At 50.8% G+C, this 17,329-nt stretch overlaps 1 protein-coding gene across 5 annotated transcripts in view; it reads right to left on the reverse strand.

Annotated features, from left to right (window-relative positions):
- Positions 1-17,329, reverse strand: part of RNF43 (ring finger protein 43) — a 53,610-nt gene that overhangs the window by 15,541 nt on the left and 20,740 nt on the right. For all 5 annotated transcript variants that reach the window (XR_009759846.1, XR_009759843.1, XR_009759845.1 and 2 more), the window contains exons 2-4: positions 6,924-7,046; positions 2,202-2,276; positions 1,071-1,202 (exon numbers count right to left, since the gene is read on the reverse strand). Coding sequence is in view for 1 of the 5 variants with exons in the window: in XM_061604911.1 (XP_061460895.1) it covers positions 1,071-1,202; positions 2,202-2,276; positions 6,924-7,046 (330 nt within the window). In the remaining 4 variants the exon portion in view is untranslated. The remainder of the gene's footprint in view (positions 1-1,070; positions 1,203-2,201; positions 2,277-6,923; positions 7,047-17,329) is intronic.

A 17,329-nucleotide genomic window follows, 5' to 3' on the forward strand; every position in this document is an offset into this window, starting at 1 on the left:
AGAGAGGCCAGAAAGGGAAGAGGATCAAATGCATTCAGTGGAAAAGAAAGAGGAACCGCCAGAGAAGGAACGAAGGAAGAACAAATGGGTGAAATACCACAAACAGGCCAAAAAGGAACAGAGCATAACACCTTGGTTAAGGATGAAGGCCTCCACAAATGAACTAAAAACAGGCACCAAGGGAATTTGCACAGGGCTACCCTTCTAGGAGTTATTCTTTGGCTTTACTTGAAAAAAACAACACCAAGTTGAAGATAAGGATGGGCGAATCACCGCCGCTTATTCATTTACTTAAAGAATATATAAACCACCCGCCATTCAAAAATACCATGGTGATTTGGGGACAGATTGCCCTCAGCTTGGATTTTTTGAAACACCTGTGCTGGTTGGTTTTGTCCTTACATAGTAGCATCAATGCAGGACGCTATCTTTGATGGCCCTGCATGGATGGCCCTGCATGGATCGCCAAACAGGCAGGACCAAACAGTCCTTTACTGGCCCTCCTTTCCATACCCTTGGGGTGAAAGCTACTGCACAATGGGGTCATAACTTTTCTCTCTGTTGCGGCCAGGCAAATGGTGGCCAGCGGGTGGAAAACCTCGTATGGCTTTTCCATTGACGTTTGGTGTAAGCATCTTTGCCAGAGCGATTTCTCAAGCTACCCCACAATACACTGTTGTATGTTTAGCTTTAACATTTCAATAAAGATAACTTTAAGAAGTTAAAGGAAGAAAACATTGTGGCAGTGTACAAAAGAAAAGAAAAACAAAATATCAAAATGCAAACTGAAAACCATAAAAATACATTAAAACCATCTGTATGACCAACCGGAACAATATCTACCCTGAGACAGCCTGCTTGAATAAAAAAAAGATCTGAAGTAAGTGCCTAAAAGAGCAAATTGTTGGAGATATCCTCATTTCCAGGGGGAGTGTCTTCCAAAGTGAGGGTGCCACCACCTTCAAAGCTCTGCTCGGGTAAATCATTACACAAACTCACTTGCTGAGACAGCAACTTCAGTCTGGCAAGCAGGGGCCAAGAAAGGAGACTCAGAGGGGTTAGGAACTCACCCAAGCTGGCATTTCCTTCACCTCAATCTTCACATGGGCCTCTCGGTTGTTGTTCACCACCCCCATCAGCAGTTCAGCGTCGGCGCCCCAAATCAAAACCACAGGGTGACTGAGCCCTCGTGGATTCCTCAGCTGTGGAGAGACAACCTCAGAAGTAAGATGCGTGCCGCTCAGTGCCATGGACAAATGAGTTGGGTGCAGCCTACACGGCAGGGAATCGCATCCAGTAAATGGCCCAGGAGAGCCCTGGATTGGAGGCCATTCTCTGCCACAGCATTGCCCATCCCAGCATCTGACAGCCATTTCTAAAACAGTCAGGGGTTTGCTGCTCTGAAGATAAGCACAATGCCCAGGAATGGCTTGAGATATTTTGATGACCAAGGCCGAAAATCCAAATGACGTCCCCCCACCTTCTGACTAACAGATGTGTAGAATGGCAGTGAGGAACCTCCGACCCATGGGCCTAATTAGGCAGGCGTGGTTGTTGTGCCTGAGCCACGGCCCCCTGCCCTACACCGGACATCATATGTGACATCAGGTGTGGGGCAGATAAAACACAGATAGGCAAAAGGGGGGAGTTGCAGGCACAGCCAAGCAGCTGATTGGCAGTGCCAACAAAGTCCGGTGCTTTGCAAGCTCCAACGATCAGCCGATGGTTGGTGCTTGCAAAGCACAGAGATGTGCTTTTGCCTGCGCCGTTTGATGTCAAACCATGCAGACAAAAACCGTGGATCTTGGATGGAGGTTCCCAGATGGATGCCACAAATACTTCCTGCAGAGCTGAAGGCTGCGCTGTCCACGTGCCACTGAGTTTCATCACAGCAAAATGCGAGGTCTGCCATTAGGTAAAATGAGGCAGCTTGCCCCAGGAGGAAGAATCTGGGCACCACCATGAAAGGGCAGCAAACTGTCAGCTGTTTAATTTATTATAATATTTTTCCTGCCCAGGGGCGAGGAAGTCTGGGAAAGGACTTTGCAGATTTTCTGCCTCGGGCGCTGGAATATTGTGAGCCAGCTTCTGCAGGTCTGCACTACCAGTCCCAATGGGCACAGTAGACACCACTGGAAAAAAGCTGATAAAATAAAAGAGGAACAAGCCAGAGAAAGAGAGGAGAGTGCTTGACGCCTTACCTGGTCAGCAGCACTTTGGTCATCTGTGATGTCAAAGAGAACTGCCCGCGCTCCTCTCTCTCCGGCCAGTTTGGCCTGTCCAAAAAGAAGAAAGGTAAGGGGTTCAGGAGAGTGTGTGTGTGTGGTTATGAGCCATTGGGCAATGGCAGTCCCTCTCAAGCTGCTAGTCCTGAGATTTATGAAAGGTCTCTATCTCCCTTGCCCCTTAATCTCCTCCTCCTCCAGGAAGACGAGCGATCTGTCAGGTGCCTCCACCCACCTGTCACAGTTGTCCCGCAGCAGAGGGATCTGCTCTGCCAGCGCATTCCTCGCAGGGAATGCATTGGTGAAGCAGGCACCCAGCAGCACTGAACAGAAGGTTCAGTCCTGCTAGGGGCAGGGGTCCACCCAGCTGATGGACAGGTGGGCGTGGCTTGGGGAAATGGCCCTCGCAGGCCGAGAATGGTCCACAGACCAGAGGTTCCGCCCCCTCCCCGCTGCATTTGAAGGACTGTCATGTCTCAAGTCCAGTTTAAAGATGATGAACCCTTAAAAAAAGAGAGTCAGTGCAGGGGGACATCTTGAACTTGCCAACCAGCAGCTGTGTCACCTGGACGGCAGCCTGAACAGGCGCACAGATCCCCACCCGGGTTGAGAGGAGGGGTGGGACTATCTGTCGATTTCAGGTCTCTCGGTTTCTCATATTTCCAGTCTGCAATTTGGTTCTCCACATTCCTGCAGCAATTTACTAATTTTTCTTTTAAAAAAAATCCTCATGAAAGTTCTCAAGCATTTGAGTGTGGATTTCTCCTAACAAAACCATTTTTTTAGGCAGTTTTGACTCATGTGCACCTTTTTGCAAGCCATTTCTCGCAACACAATGCATTTTTATACGCTGCTTTGACTCATGCTTATGCACACTTTCCTCTCGTATACGCATTTTTTGAAAACATAGTTTGGCCGGCGAACTACGTTGCAAAATTCGGAGAAGGGTGAATTTCAAAGGATGCCCGTGTTTTGGTTCGCACACTGTTTCGGAAAGTGCAAATCCGCAAACTGAATCAAACTTCTCTGCCATCTCTAGCTGAGAGAGCATCATGTGGCACGAGAGAAACGTAGAAAAGCCACCCAGGCCTGTTTTTTCCCCCCTCTGCAACGCACCGACTGGGCCCCCAGAGCCAAAAAGTGCTCTTGGTTTCTCCACATTCCTGCTGTGGTCTCTGGTTGGGCCCAGCCCTGCAGTCCCTCACCAAGTCAGGCCCGCTCCGGGCCAGCCAGGTGCAAGGTTGCCTCTCTCTCTCTCTCTCTCTGCAAGCTCTGGAGCCCGCCAGCCCATTCCCCTCCCCTCCGGCCCTGCCCTGCCCTGTCTACTGGAACAAAGGCCTGCTCTGTGCTCTTTTCTTTCCCATTCCGGGCGCAGCAAAGCACCGCCGCGCACGCCTGGCTCTCTTTGGGTCTACCTTAAATCCCCTTCCGCCCTGGCCCGGACAGCTCACCTGCCTCCCTCCCCCGTGTCTTATTGGCACTGGATCCCGGCCAGGGCCAGGCCCTAAAACCACCCTGCCTGGCTCAGCTTCAAAGCCCAGGATGGGAAGCCCAGCCCAGCCTCGCCACAGCCTGAGCTGCTCTGGAGTTTTTCCCCCCTGTTTTTTTCCCATTTTTATTTTCACATCTCTGCTTGAAAAAGAGGCATGCGAGAACTCTTGCACCACCCTGGGCCTGTGGAGGTCTCAGGCCTCCTTTCAAGTATGACTCGGGCTACTCAGCAGAGAGCCGCAGAGAATCTGCACATACTCAGAGGCACTCGGTGTAATTATCCACTATAGGGCAGAGCCCTCAAGAGTTTATAAAAGTTGGGTCAGGTCTGGCGCTGAGCCGGCCTCTGTGGAAAGGACCCTGGGAGCAGGGCACTCTACACATGCTCAGAGGCAGGGTGCCCTCTGCACATACTCAGTGGTATGCATTGGGGATCACCCTGCACATGGGGCAGAGCCATTCCTTCCAGGAGATTACGGGGCTGGGGTTGCAGATCTGGAATGGAGCTTCCAAGCGGGGCCCGGCCGTGACCATTGCTAGTTTGAACGGCCCTCCTTCTCCATGGGAACGTGGCAAGTTCTCCTTTCTCCTGCCCCCCCCCCAGTGCCCTGACAAGGAAATTTAATGCAAAGGGCGGCCTATAATCTGCAGCTGGAACGGGAGAGGTGAGGGTTAGGAACTGCAGAGTGCAGCAGCGCAGCCTGGTTGTTAAGACTCGCTGGCAGACAGGCAGAAAAACCCAAGAGCTGCTGGCTGGGGGCACCCCTGGTTCACCTCTCCCCTGCAATTACACACAACACACATGGCAGCCTGCCCCACAGCCACTCGCAGCAGTGGGGAGAGCCGCTTTTACAAGCATAACATGAGGAGAACCCTGCAGGATCCGGTCGGTGGCCCATCTAGTCCAGCATCCTGTTCTCACACTGGTCACTGAGATGCCCCCATGTGAAGACCCCAAGCGGGACCCGAATTCCCTCCCCATCCAGTCCCTCTGGGGCCCAGACAGGTCTACCAGTTCAGGGCTTCCTCCTCGCCCCCAGCTCCCTGCCCCAACCATCGCTGCTCCCAGGGCTGATGGTGCCAAGCTAAGAAATGCACCTCTGATGGATTTTGCAACCTGTCCGGCCCACTTTTCTAGGGTGATCCAGGCTCCAGCCACCTGAGAAGCACCCCTCCCCATATCCCTTACTGTGCCCTTGCTGAGAATATGGAGGTGCAATGCTCCCCCCCCCGTTCAGTCTCCAGGTGGGGCTGGCAAATTCCCCCATAGAAAGACCAATGGCGTGCATGATTGCTTGCGTACACACCATACGTTTAAAACTCAGTCAAAGCACAATTTCCCCCCACCCCAACATACGCACACACAGAATCCTGGGAACGGTAGTTTACTCCTCACAGAGCTACACATTGCAGCACCCTTAACAAATGACAGTTCCCGAGATTCTTTGGGAGGGGAAAAAACATGGCTTAAAGCTATGGCATGGGGAACTTTCCTGTATTTCCATGTAATTGATTGTTTGGTTAGATCAGGGCTGGCTAACCCCTCCTCCAAGCAAAGTTTTCTCCTCCCCTTGCCCCTCCCCAATTATCAGAGTGGCAGGAAAAAATAGAGTAGATACAACTCTGAAGTGCTAAGTCTCTCTGCCCATCGCAGCAGCCTGATGAGGACATAAATGAGCACATCATGAGCCCCTTGAGCTGGTTGTGGGCATGGGGCACGGGCTTGTGCGCCTGCCCACTTGCCCCTTCCAGCCTCCGTAGGTGAAGATCTGCCCGGGCCTCTCCATTCTGGCACAGAAGCGGTTAACGCCCAACTCCCTGGGAAGGAAGGAAGAGAGGAAGTCTGAGGAGCAAAGTGCTCCTGCCGCCCGCCTGCCTTTGATCTGGGCTCCCTTGCAGAGCGTGTGTGAGCAGGTATCTGCTGCTAGCATCGCTGCAGCAGGCTAGCTTGGCTTGACAATTACAGAGCCTGCCTGGAGCGCAGAGGTCAGAGGTCAGCGGCAGAGTTTCCCAGCTGTGAGATCAAAGGCGGGCAGCGCACTCGGGCTCTGGGGGCACCTCAGAGACAAGCCGCACCCTCAGGGCTCCAGGTGGCGATCAAGTGGCCCTCGGCCTGGGAGCCTGGTCACCTATATGCCGACTTCTAGAAAAACCCCAAGGGGTAAATTAACCCCACTCCCTCCCTCCTCCCTCTCTCTCTCTCTCTCTCTCACACACAGAGCTATATTCAACCATCCAAACCACATTCATCCCCGAAAGCAGAGTCTTCATACAGCCGTGCTTAAAGAATCGGGAGCAGCCCACGTTCTGCAAGGCCTGAGAGAGGAGCTCGCTACAGAAAAGAAGGCTCCCGGTTCTGTTCCCAAGCAGGGAGGGTTTTGCGAATTTGCCCAGCTTAGTTGCCCGCAGCTTCCTTTCCGGAGCACAGGATGTAAAGAACAAGAGGAGATGGACTCTGCCGCCACCTTGGGTAGCCAGGGAGGACCAGGCAAAGCGCTACGCGTTCAGTCACCCTTGTGCCACTGCCTGGTTAGCATTTTCCCTTTGATCTATTAAGCTCATCTCTCGGGCCTTAGCAGGAAAAGGCAGAGACAACTTTCCCTCTCCTCCTCCCTGCAAAATGGAAGGTTAAGGCTTTTTTTTTTTTGGTATGTGCAAACTTTGCCAAAAGGAAGAGGCAGGTGGTCACCCCGTGGAACTGGAAGGTAACCATTCATCAAGGACTCTCTTAGGGACGTCAGTGCCAACGTCACCATCTTTCTTCAAGCCAAGCGCCGAGGAAACAGAGGCTGGGAGAGCATCCTTGGAGAAGTGTAATCAATTGCTAACAGAGGCATGGTTGGGGTGGGCCCTGTGGGTCTGAGCCCCAAGTCTTTCGCACTGGGCCTTGCATCACCCACTCGTTTATCTCCTTTCAAAAAAAAAAAATATTTCGCCCTTTTTTTACAGGACAGCCAAGCATACTACGAAGTGCGGCGCTGGTCAGTCAGACCTCAGCCACCTGCCATTGTAATTTGCCAATCTATACAGATAAATGAAGAGATGCAAATGTGAGTCACAGGCCTGTGCTCCTCAAAGTCCCCAGCGACGCCCCAATCTATGAGTGTGAGAAAGCAATCAGGAAGTTTTCCAAGGTGGGAGGAAAGGAGATTAGCAGGCCTGCCATGATTGCTACGTGCATAACAATTGCTACGTGCACATACATACCTTGTTGGCCAACGACAGGCATGGGTGGAGATCCCGCTCAGGCCGTTCCAGTTTGACGATGGAGACAAATCCTGGGACTGTGTGTTCATCCTCACTGGTGTTGCACAGAGACAGGGGGTGGAACTATGGAGAGGAAGGAAGCAGGAGTTGCCAGTGAGATGTAACCGAGAAATCGGCACTGCAGTATTATGTGAAGCCTGGGGTGTGCAACAACACTTCACAGGCAACTGATTATACAATGTATAGGGCTTATCCTGGAGCTTTGTCAGCTTCTGGTAAAGGTCTACTGCAGCTTGATTATACACCAGTTTCCCCCAATCTGGGGCCCTCAAGATGTTGCTGGACTCCAACTCCCATCAGCCCCAAGCAGTCAGCCTGGCCAGTAGTCAGAGATGATGGGAGTTGTAGTCCAGTAGCACCTGGAGGGCACCATGTTGAGGAAGGCTGGTCTACAGCAAGAAGCCAGATGCAAGAGGGAGGTTCAGAAATGGGGCAGCCTCTGGCTCTACTCGGACCTGCCCTTGAAGACCTTTTGGAAGCTGCCTCTTGTCAAAAATCCTGTTGCCCATCTCATGACAGAGTGGAGTCTAAAGAGCAGGCTGGAGATTTCCTCCTCAAAAGTCTGGACTGTTGGCCAGTTTGCTTCTGGGCTCAATTCAAGGACGGCGTTTTGTCTCAACTGGGCCACTTGGCAAGGACTTAGTTGGGGGGTCCCCAGCCTCAGTGGGCCTGGGGGCACCTTTGGAAAGCTAAGAAGCCGTCATGGGGCACCGCAAGGTGCCCATTTCACAGAAGAAAGACTGGCAACACTCAGAGACACCCCCCCAACACCTACAGGAACCAAAACAAAACAAAAACCAAGGGGGCAAGCAGCTAAAAGCCAAAAGAAAGAAAAAACCACCCTAAAATAAAAAAAGAATAAAAATTGGGAGAGGCAGGCACCAGGGGAGTGCCCATCAGTGGCACATTAAGGACCTCTGATTTGTTTGTACGGGGGCTCTGATCTGGCTTCTAGCATGTTCCTCTCTTTGACAGGAGCCCTGCATAGCTAATAAGTGAGCAATCTTAATAGAGGCAAAAGGATAATATTATTTTTTCCCAAATGAACAGAGGCAAAACAGACCTCAGGCCCTCTCCTCTCTTAGAGTTGGCAGCCAGGGGAAAAGGTGGATCTTGCAAAGGATTCTCAAAGGATTCACTTCTGAGAGCAAAACCACAGACAGGTATTTCCCTGCCCAGCATGTTTTCACTGAGATGGTGTTATCTGTTTCTCTAGATGAAATTGTTTTATAGGTGTCTTTCATCTTATACTGCTTCGAGGTATTTCATAGGAAAGGATTCCCGATTCGTGAATTTATTCAAACACAAAACAAACATGTGTTGCCTTTATGCAAATGTCCACTTTATGGAAGTCAAAAGTCTGAGAAAAAAAAGAGAGGGAACTTACTTCTAGCTTACTGGCATCCATATGCATGACAGGCAGGATATAAATATTTTTAATAAAAACAGACACATAAATAAATAGTGCAGTTTACAAGTACTTTCTTAACAGAGAACCCAGAGAGAATTTTTACCATGCCTGATCTGAAGCCTGTTTGCAGTTTCTCTCCCCCCCCCCATGCCAATGATCATCAATATCCATCCTTGTTTTCACGGACATCATAGAATCACAGAGTTGGAAGGGACCTATAAGACCATCGACCCCCCTGCTCAATCCAAGAATCCAGCTGACCAAGAACGTCAGCTCTTGCACGTTCATCTTAAGTGCCCATATATTGGCACACTGGCACCTCACTCCCACACCATGGAGTGAGTGCCACCAACTTAAATCCATTAACGACAGCATTAGACCAATTAGACAAAAGCCATCAGTAGCGAAGCAACCCTGGGAGTTGCAAAGGTTTTGTTCACTTTGTTGACTAAATGCATGTCAAATCAGCACACTAAATAAGATCACTCTCCAGGGCACTGGCCGTTTGTCCAATGCAAACTGAAGCATTTCCTATGCAGATCATCGTAATTTTGCTTAGGAAAATGTTTCCACAACACTCATGTCACTGCCAGTCAATCAAGCCCATTCTCTGGTGCCTCAAGGAGACAGAACCAGCACTACTAGCAATCAGTTTGAGATGGAGGGGGCGGGAAGGGTGCCTGGTCAATCGCCCCTCCTGAACTACCCCCACGCCTCCAGGCCTTTTGGTCAGGGGAAGTGTTTGCAGACTATGCCAGCCTGTTCAACTACAAAGGGGCGGCCATCTGCCTTGCATCTGCTTTGGTGGGCTGCCTTTTAGACCAAAGGTGAGGTGACACCTGGTGCCAGGCTCCTGGCAAAGGATCAAGGGATGGAAGTCTGATAGCAACTCTCCTCTCCCCCCTCCCCCTCCCATTCCCAGTGATGGTGAAGGGGAAATCAGCGCACTCTTTTCAGAGCAACTCTGCCAAGCAAGGCTGGCAGCATGTCTTGTCTATTGGGGGTGGGTGGGAACAATCTGAGCCTGCATATACGACCCATACGCGTGCATGTGCCCACACTGTCCCTTTGACCACTGTGAAGTCGGACTTCTCACTACGGTTATTCATCATCATCTATGCCTGGTAGGGATGGGTGCGAATTTCAATTCAGTTCACATTTCAAGCAGAATTGATCAAATTTCCACTTTCCAAAACAACATGAGAACCGAAACCCAGCCCTCCTTCGACAATTGCATTTATTAGAATTTTGGGATGCAGTTCACCACCTAAACAATATCTATGAATATATGAGTGAAGATAACATGCAGAAAGCCATGATGTGAGGAGAAATGGCTTGCAAAAATGTGTTTATTTGGAGAAATTCGCACTAAAATAGTGGAGAATTTTCATAAGGATCTTTTTAAAACAATTTTTGCAGAAATATAGAGAACCGAATTTAACATTAGAAAAGTGAGAAACTGAGAAAACCGAAATTGACATACCTTTCCATCCCTAATGCCTGGTCTGTGTCAATTTTGCATGTGCTCATTCAAACACATCTCAGTTCTGTATTAATCTCCATTTCGAAAAAAATCTACACAAAATTTGTATTTAAATAAGGATTTCAGGACATGTTTTATGTACTTGCTCTCAATGTATGTATTTCTAAATGTACTTTATCCTGCAATTGGGTGCATTCATCCAGGGTCCCAGGGGGTATTTGACCCCTTACTTTTTTGAGAGCCAGGTCCCAGCAGGATCCCTATGTCTCCAGCGTCCTACAATCCAATCAGCATGAAAAGGGAAGTGTGTTAGCCACTGAGAAGAGTCTTCTAACATGCTCCCTTGCCCTTTCCTGCTGACTGGAGCCAATCAAAGCGAAAGGAGTTCCTACTTCAAGACAAGTAATGGAAAGGGGAAATTCTGTAACCGCAGAAGAAGAGACGGTAAATCCCGAGGATAGCATCCCATCTACATCATCAAGCAGTTTGGTAGCAGCAGGAGATAAATGTGTAGATGCTGCATTTGGTAATTCAAGCAATATCTCTTGACAGTGAGAAAGGACAGTCAAACAGGGACAATGACAGAGAAGCAGAAGGGAGTATTCAAGCCTGGCCGGATTATTATTCTGCAATCTTAGAAGGGGGCATGGCTGTGGCTATAATGAAGGGTCCTTGCCCTTCTGAATTTGCCACTTCATTACTGCCCGCAATACACATTTTTAAAACACACTTTGGCATGTTCCTCATTCCTGGTCTACATGGTGGTATGGTAGCTCTTTCCACAAGGGTCACTTTCCACAAGAGAAAGAGGGCAGCTGCCCTAACAGAGGTGACGCCTGGGGTGGCTTATCCCACACTTGGCTTCTTCACTGGGGTCACACATTGGAGGTAACATTAGCAGACTCAACAGACCCTTCAGAGGCAAGCAAGCAATTTCTTCGGGATCAACATTTGTATAGCTGGACCAATATTTCTCAGAAAAGAATCTGCTGGTCATTTTTTCCCTTTCCAATCCCCTCCCCCCCGAATTGGTGGGTGAGGCCTTGGAGAATTTCAGGCACAACCGGGGATCCTAGTTTCATTATTGTTTAATATTATATAGTCATCCAAGCAGCCTTGCACCCAGTGTTTCTCAAGAAGAAACCAGAACACCAGTACACTGCCATCCTGATTCAAAATGGTGTCCAAATGTATCCAAACACAGGTGAAAACCAGCTCCTCAATCTCAAGAACGCTCATGCTAAATTCAGTTACAATATCGTAAGAGGTGTCCAAATACATAGCAGACAAACAGCATTCCAAAATGCATAGTGGGTTAATCTTACACTTCTCCCATGGTGCTTCCTTCATCCGCTAGTATAAACTCACAACAGAGTTTCATTCTGTCTTTTAATGGAGCCCAAATGTCTCTGAAGGGCACTGCCTTTCACTTCCACCCCTGCCAAACTGTTGTGAGAACTCTCCCTCTCCCCTGGAGGATCTTTGGAGAAACTTTGGCTCATGTTCTTCAACCACTGTGGAGATGTAGACGGTAAGGTCCTCGGGGGCAGGATCCCTTCTTTTTGCTTATCTATTGCCATGCCATGCGCTCCGACTGCCCCACTCCCCAGGGGCACAGCCCGTTTCCTGGCACTCGGAAATCACTCTTCAGCTGAGGAGAGGTTGATACTTTCAGCTGGCGTTGCTAGTGTTGTCATCCTTTAAGGTTTGACTTCCTATCCTAAATGGCTAAACATTTATCCCCAGACAGAGCAAGAAGATGTAGGTACATCTTGTCTCTGATGTGCACACACTGATGGATGCAGGCACATCACCAACTAGTAGTAGTAGTAGTAGTAGTAGTAGCAGTCACTTGTTACCTGAAGGTCTCCAAGCAACCTACAACATTGTTAAAAACACAAATAAAATTTTCGTACCGTAAAAACAAAACAACTAACACAAAAACTACCCCCCCCATCACAGCCACAAGAAGCTCTGGCACTCTAACAACAAACAGCATCATCTTGGGCCGTCACAAAGCCTGGGAAAAAAAGGTAAGTCTTTACCTGGCACCAGAAAGATGTCAACGAAGGCGCCAGAAAGATGTCAACGAAGGCACCAGGTGGACCTCACTGGGTAGCGCATTCCACGGATGGGGACCCACGACTGAAAAGGCCCTCCCCCTCATTACACGAACACTACGGCATCTTGCAGCCCACAGCCTGCTGTCCTGCACCATGTGGCCACTTGAATGGGATGATTCTTTATTGAATCATATTCCTCTAATGCATCTTTAACCAAAAGAGCAGATCTACTCTTGGTTTCTAAAGTGGTGGGAGAGGCAGGCTTTGGCGGAATAAAGGAACCCAGCACAAATGAGGCAGAAGACATCCTTCAGCTGCGGGAAATGTGGCTGAGCGACGACAGAACACGTGTGTACGTAGCAAGTGGAAGGTCTCTTGGGGTCAACCTCCAGCATCTTTTCCGCCTGAGATCCCAGAGAGCTGCTGGCCCGTAGGAAGGAGTCAACGCTGGGCTGGACGGGCAAATACTTTGACCGGGCGCTAGGCCACAATGCAAGTGAGAGTTTCTCACATTTTCTACCCCCAGGGCCCCCTTGAGAGGGCTGAAAAGGACCAAGGACCATCAGCCACAAAATGGCAGCAGGTGGAGATTGAGCAAGCTACAGTCCTCCATGGTCAGTTAGGTGGTTTAGTGCAATGCTGGGAGCTCACTGTACCTCCACCCCTTCTACCCAGGAGTGTAGTCATCCAGGGTCTTGGGTGTGTGTGCGTCCTAGACCCCTTACTTTTTTGGGAGCAGGGTCTCTCTGTCTCCAGCATTCTACAGGCCAATCAACATGACAGAGGATGGTGTTAGCCACTGAGAAGAGTCTTCTAACAGGCTTCCTTGTCCTTTCCTGATGTTTGGAGCCAAACAGAGTGAAAGGAGGGGCATCAGCCTCCGAGAAGACTCTTTTCAGCAGTTAACACTCTCCCCTTTCATGCCGATTGGCTCCTAGGGATGTCCGATGTTTTGGGAGAAGGCATGAACAAAGATCTCATTTTCAACCCAGCAGCAAAAAGGAGGGAGAGGGGCATGGCTGTGACTATCACAAAGAGACCGTGCATGTCTGAATTTGCCACTACGCTGCTGCTGCTACCTCTGCCTCTTCTTTGGCTTGAGCAAGGGGCTGGACTTGATGGCCTTATAGGGACCCCCAACTCCTCGACTCTATGATTCCCTTCTGCTTGCTCTGTCTTCCTTCTCCAGGGAGCAACAGACCCAGTTCCCTGAGCAGGAGAGGCTGGCAGCAAGTAGCTGGGGACAGCACAGAGAGTAAACAGGGAACTTGCTAGCACCAACGTGGGCAACAACCAAATCAGCATCCAGGGCCGGTCCAAGGTCAGGGTCCAAGCAGAGTCCACAAGGAAGGGCCAGCAAGAGGCAAGGTCAGCGCAGGCCAAGGTCGGGCTCCAATCGGTCCCTGGGCAAAGCAGGGCACCATCAAAGGGCAGGTCCAGGGCAGTCCCTGGCCAGGCTTGGCGCCAGAAGAGAGCAGCCAGCAGGCAGGACACGGGCTGAGGAACAGGCATCACTCCAGCAGCCCTCCCTGCCTAGCACTGGGCTTTTGGGCTGGAGCTGCTGGAGCCACAGCTGACTCCTATCGACCCCCAGAGCAGGGACTTACTCCTGAGGAGTCCTTGCCTACAGTCAGGCCCCCCTCCAGACGAGCTGGGTCTCCAACTGGCATTTGAGGCAATGCCTGTCCTCTGGGCTTGGGACCCGTTCAGAGTCGCTTCTGTTGCAGACGGCCTCCCTTGGCCTGCACATTGGAGCCTCGCTCCTTGTCCCAGACGGGGCCTGACCTAGGGACGGGGGTAAGGCTGGAGCCTCCGGATCGTCCCCTGATGAAGACATCAGCCCACTGGAAACAACCCTGCAGCTCGCTTGTGGCCCCCGACCCAGAGTTTGAGAAACACCATCCTACGTCATTCATTGGGGGCTTCAGGGAGTCCTCTTGAGTCCTACGTCCAGTTCTGGTCTCCGCACTTCAAGAAAGATGCAGACAAACTGGGACAGGTTCCGAGGAGGGCAACAAAGATGATCAAGGGACTGGAAACAAAGCCCTATGAGGAGAGACTGAAAGAACTGGGCATGTTTAGCCTGGAGAAGACTGAGGGGAGATAGGATCACACTCGTCAAGTACTTGAAAGGTTGCCACACAGAGGACAGCCGGGATCTCTTCTCGATCATTTATTTATTTATTTATTTATTTTATTTTATTTATATACCGCCCTAAGCCCAAGGGCTCTCTGGGCGGTGTACATAACAATAAAACAATCAGAAAATATATAAATACAATAATACAATGGAATCAAACCAAACAGACGTAAACAAAAATCAAAACAGCAGCAAAATACATCAATAAATATTAATAGTACACATTAAAATGCCTGGAAATATAAAAAGGTTTTCACCCGGTGCCGAAAAGACAGCAGCGTCAGCGCCAGGCGCACCCCATCGGGAGAACCACTCCACAACCCGGGGGCCACAACCGAAAAGGCCCCATTTCCAGTCACCACCCTCCGAGCCCCTCAACGGGATGGCACTCGGAGGAGGGCCTCAGATGCCGAGCGCAGTGCACGGGTAGTTCCATACCGGGAGAGGCGCCCCACCAGGCACTGTGGTCCCACGCCGTGTAAGGCTTCATAGGTCAAAACCAGCACCTTGAATTTAGCCCGGAAACAAATAGGAAGCCAGTGCAGACGGGCCAGAACAGGTGTGATATAAGCGGACCTTCTGGTCCGCGTCAACAATCTGGCCGCTGCATTCTGGACTAACTGTAGTTTCCAAACTGTCTTCAAGGGCAGCCCAACATAGAGCGCATTGCAGTAGTCCAATCTAGAAGTTACCAGAGCATGAACGACTGAGTCGAGGTCGTCACTGTCCAGATAGGGACGTAGCTGGGCTACCAATCGAAGATGGTAGAAAGCATTCCGTGCCACTGAGGCTACCTGAGCCTCAAGAGACAGGGAAGGGTCGAAAAGAACTCCCAAGCTACGAACCTGTTCTTTCAAGGGGAGTGTAACCCCATCCAGAACAGGGTGAACATCCACCATCTGGACAGAGAAGGCACTCACTAACAGCATCTCGGTCTTGTCTGGATTAAGCTTCAGTCTGTTAGCTCCCATCCAATCCATTATCGCGGCCAGGCAACGGTTTAGTATGTTAACAGCCTCACCTGAGGAAGATGAAAAGGAGAAATAAAGTGAGTGCAGGACATGGAATAATGGGCTCAAGTTGCAGGAAGCCAGATTTGAGCTGAACATCAGGAAAAAGTTCCTTAGAGCCATATGACAATGGAACCAGTTACCTAGAGAGGTAATGGGTTCTCCGAAACTGGAGGCCTTCAAGAGGCAGCTGGACAGCCATCTGTCAGGAATGCTTTGATTTGGATTCCTGCATTGAGCAGGGGGTTGGAATTGATAGCCTTAAAGACCCCTTCCAACTCTACTAGTCTATGATTCTGTGACCCTCCTTGGTATGAGCTCTGGGTTGTTATAAGCATGTCCCGGTTCTCTTCCACTGAATGCACTGCCCGGTTGGCATCAATCCATGACAGGGACTTCTTGGTGGCATCTCTCCCTCTGTGGAATGCCCTCCCCGGTGAGGTGCATCTGTCTCCCTCTTTGCCAACTTTCAGGATGGATGTAAAAACCTTCCTGTTCACCCAGGCATGGGATGGCTGAATGTGAGCAGCCCTGGCAAACTTGAAAGCAGTTGCTCTGAGCGTCTGTTTTTAAGAGGTTTCCAACGTTTCGTGTATTATTTTGCGTCTTCGCTGTTTACCGCTCTCGGCAATTTGGGGATAAAGAGTGGGACATCAAAACAACAACGGTGACCTCACCACATTGGAGGGGATGCATGAGCAGAAGAATAAAGTTCCAGGATTGATCCCTGGCTTTGAAAATTGGTGCTGGGACCTGAGTCCCCACAGCCATCCCAGGCCTGCACGAAAGGGCGAAAGAGGCAGGCAGCCATGCCCTCCTTGCCAGCCGCTTTCCTGGGCCCTCCACCGGGCACAGGCAGGAAGGGACCTGCTCTCCCGGCAGCGCAGGATTGAAGGTCAGCTCTTCGCCATTGGGGCTCTTTTGTCTGGCCGGCCTTGCCTGTGTACGGTACGCCAACCCCTGCGGCAGCGAGTGGGAGCAGCTAACTCTGAGGCGGCCTGGCGGAGCGGGAGATGAAAAAGCCGCCTGCTCATGTAATAACTGATGGCCTCTCCAGTGCCGTTTGAACTGTTTACAGACCGAGTTAACGATTACAGGCAATGTGTATCTTGGCCGGCTTCCCGAATTCTTACTCGCCCGTCAGATATTATTAAAGAGCCTTTCGATGCTTGGCTGGACTCCTTCCAACACACCTCAGAGAGATGCCGCCGCTCAGGGAGGGGACGGCGGTTGGCACTTTTGCTCCAGAGGCCCAGGGAGAAGCCACAGCCGGGTTCCAGTGGGTTGGCGTGGGCATCTTTCCGGGCTGGTTTGGCAAATGCCAAGCGGTCGGGGCAGGAGGGAAGGGGGCCCTGGTTGCCCCTGGGGGCCTCAAAAGCGGAAAGAGTGCCAACCAGAATGGGCATCGGGCTGTGGGAGCCGGGTTCAAATCTGTACTCTGTTTCTCAGCTTGATTCCGAACGTCCCTCCCTGCCCCTTCCAAGACTTCCGACGCAAGAGAAAATCCCTGGTGGATTGGGCCCAGTGTGAAGCGGCAGAAGCGGGTGTCGCTTGGCTTCCCCGGCACAATTTCTCTGGGAGCACTGGCGCGTGTCCAGAGGAGAGCAACCAGCATGGTGAGGGGTTTGGAAATAGTCTCCGGAGGAGCCATTGAAGGGCCTAACTAGGTCTAGCCTGGAGGAGAGAAAATGAGGAGAGGACGTGATGAGAGTGGCCTTCAAGTATCTGATGGAGCAGAGCTGTTTTCTCAGTTGCTCCACAACCAGAACCGGGGGGGAGGGGATGAACTGCAGATTTGGACTAAACCTTAGGCTACTGTTTCTGACGCTGTGTAAAGCTGCCCTGCCTGACAGTGGCGCGGCTGCCTGGGGAGGCGGGGGGTGCTCTCCTTTGCAAAACGTGTTTAAGTAGAGGCTGGGCGGCCCACCTGTCAGGGATGCCACTCTTACAAGAACCTGCAGATTGGGCATTGAGCTGGGGTTGGGCTGGATGACCTCCACGGCCCCGTCCAAATCCACAACTTACCACACAGGTGCACTAGAAGTGGTATCAAATGCTCCTTAGCACTCAGCAGGCTTACTGCTAGCAGGGGTAACACCATGAGTAGGAACAGAGGGCACTGTCAATGGCAGCCCCTCAGTTGTGGAATTCCTCTCCCTACAGAGATGCATCAGGGCACCTTCACTATACAGTTTTCATGGTGTGCTGAAGACATACTTTTTCACCCCGGCATTTTGGC

Source organism: Rhineura floridana, chromosome 21 (genome assembly GCF_030035675.1).
Source record: "Rhineura floridana isolate rRhiFlo1 chromosome 21, rRhiFlo1.hap2, whole genome shotgun sequence".
In the NCBI taxonomy this organism is placed as follows: Eukaryota; Metazoa; Chordata; class Lepidosauria; order Squamata; family Rhineuridae; genus Rhineura; species Rhineura floridana.